This window comes from Cynoglossus semilaevis, chromosome 3, assembly GCF_000523025.1.
Source record: "Cynoglossus semilaevis isolate Cse_v1.0 chromosome 3, Cse_v1.0, whole genome shotgun sequence".
NCBI classification, from domain to species: domain Eukaryota; kingdom Metazoa; phylum Chordata; class Actinopteri; order Pleuronectiformes; family Cynoglossidae; genus Cynoglossus; species Cynoglossus semilaevis.
The window spans coordinates 13,268,599-13,270,291 of NC_024309.1; the positions used below are offsets into that span (position 1 = coordinate 13,268,599).

At 42.5% G+C, this 1,693-nt stretch overlaps 1 protein-coding gene across 8 annotated transcripts in view; it reads right to left on the minus strand.

Annotated features, from left to right (window-relative positions):
• Positions 1-1,693, minus strand: part of asap1b (ArfGAP with SH3 domain, ankyrin repeat and PH domain 1b) — a 47,656-nt gene that overhangs the window by 18,656 nt on the left and 27,307 nt on the right. For 6 of the 8 annotated variants that reach the window (XM_017031600.2, XM_017031603.2, XM_017031601.2 and 3 more), the window contains exons 10-12: positions 1,364-1,372; positions 636-736; positions 68-137 (exon numbers count right to left, since the gene is read on the minus strand). In XM_017031600.2, the coding sequence (XP_016887089.1) occupies positions 68-137; positions 636-736; positions 1,364-1,372 (180 nt within the window). The remainder of the gene's footprint in view (positions 1-67; positions 138-635; positions 737-1,363; positions 1,373-1,693) is intronic. The other 2 variants (XM_017031604.2, XM_017031599.2) reach the window with 1 other exon arrangement.

Here is a 1,693-nt window from a genome sequence, read left to right on the forward strand (position 1 = left end):
GGGCAGTGGGGGGGGGCAGGGGGTCACAGAGTTTATGTGTGTGTGTGTGTGTTTATCTCAGACTTACTGTGGCATGAGAGATGGTGAGCATGCCCCCCTTCACTGAGCACTGCCTCCTCTGCCACACCTTCCTCAGTCTGTGGGAGGAAGAGGAGTCAGACGTTAGTGACTGGGCAGCGACAAGAGAGAAGAGTCAAACTTTAAAGACAGCAAATAAACCATTACATCGTACAAAAACAATCCCATCAATTTAATTCAAATATTTTTTATATGTCGTAATGAGTCGAGCCAAGAATGAAGCTGCAACGTTGTGAAACTGGATTTTTTTTGTTTAGTGTGAATTAAGGTGTTGTTGAATTTTTGGTGTCGGCCACATCAGTGTGATCTCGGCTCTAGTCCAGCTGTAAGTAATTAATAGTAATTAATAGTAATTAACGGCTGCCCCACATCAGTGTCCATCATTTTACCGACTTAGTCAACGACCTTCACAAAAAAACGTAAAGTAAAAAAAGCTACGTGGGGCCTCAGTGATGATGACGAAATCTATCGACAAAACAATCCAAGCAAACCATTAGCATCTAAGGCATTTATAGCACCCCCTGCTGGGGAGCCATTGAAAGCTTTGAATCTCTCACCCGTCGCTCTTCTTCAGCAGGTAACCTTTCTTCTCGCTGCCAAACTCCTTGTTTCCCTGCAGCTGATGCATGCTGTATCCACCCTGTTTACTCTGGGAGTCCTTGAACAGCAAATAGTTAAAAAAAAAATTTAAATAAATAAATGAAAATAAATTAATCACACCAGAGGTTTCACAAACATGCAGCAGACACACAAACACACTAGGGGGTGTTTATCGGCAAGAATCTGGCGATAAGATACGTATCACGATACGGGGCAACAATACGATATATTGCGATATATTGTGATACTATAGGCACAATGATATATTGAGGGTTTTTTTTTAACAATTTAACTGTAGTAAAATGTCATCCTAGTCTCAGACTCTGCTGCTGAACATCAGGTCACTAACATTGGAACAGAGGGATCTACAATAAAACAATAATAATACAATATTTGACTGTGAGTTGGTAATAAAAAAAAAACCTACACAAAGCTGTAGTATATCGATACAGTATCCAGAAATGAAATATTGTAATATTTCAGTGTATCAATATTTTCTTACACCTCTAAAACACACACACACAAATATATTATCCGTCCGGGGGGACGGGGGGGGGTTTGGGAGGGTGGTCCTTAAAAAGCTAAAATGTGAACGCTGAGAGGAGAGGGAACATTCTACAGGTCATGCTCCACCGTCAGGTGTCATGGACAGATGCTAACATGCTCCACATGCTCCAGCACTTACTCTTCTAGACTTGATTCCAGACAAGCAGACGGCAAAGAAGGGGAAATAGAGGGGAGAGATGTGAAAGATCGAGATCAGGTGCAGGCGCCGGGTGTGAAAAAAAAGGCTGCGTGTTTTAACCACAAACTAGACAAGTTCTTGTTTTTTTTTTTCTGATACAGCGCATGTATGTGTGTGTGTGTGTGTGTGTGAGTGACTAGTGTGGGAAGTTAAAGAGTGTGTTAAGGTCACAGAATCGCTCCGTGCAGCGCACAGAGCTGCAAGTGTGAACTGTGAGGTGGGTTGGGTTTTAAATGTGTGTTTCTGGCAATGTGAGGGGAGGGGGGTGAG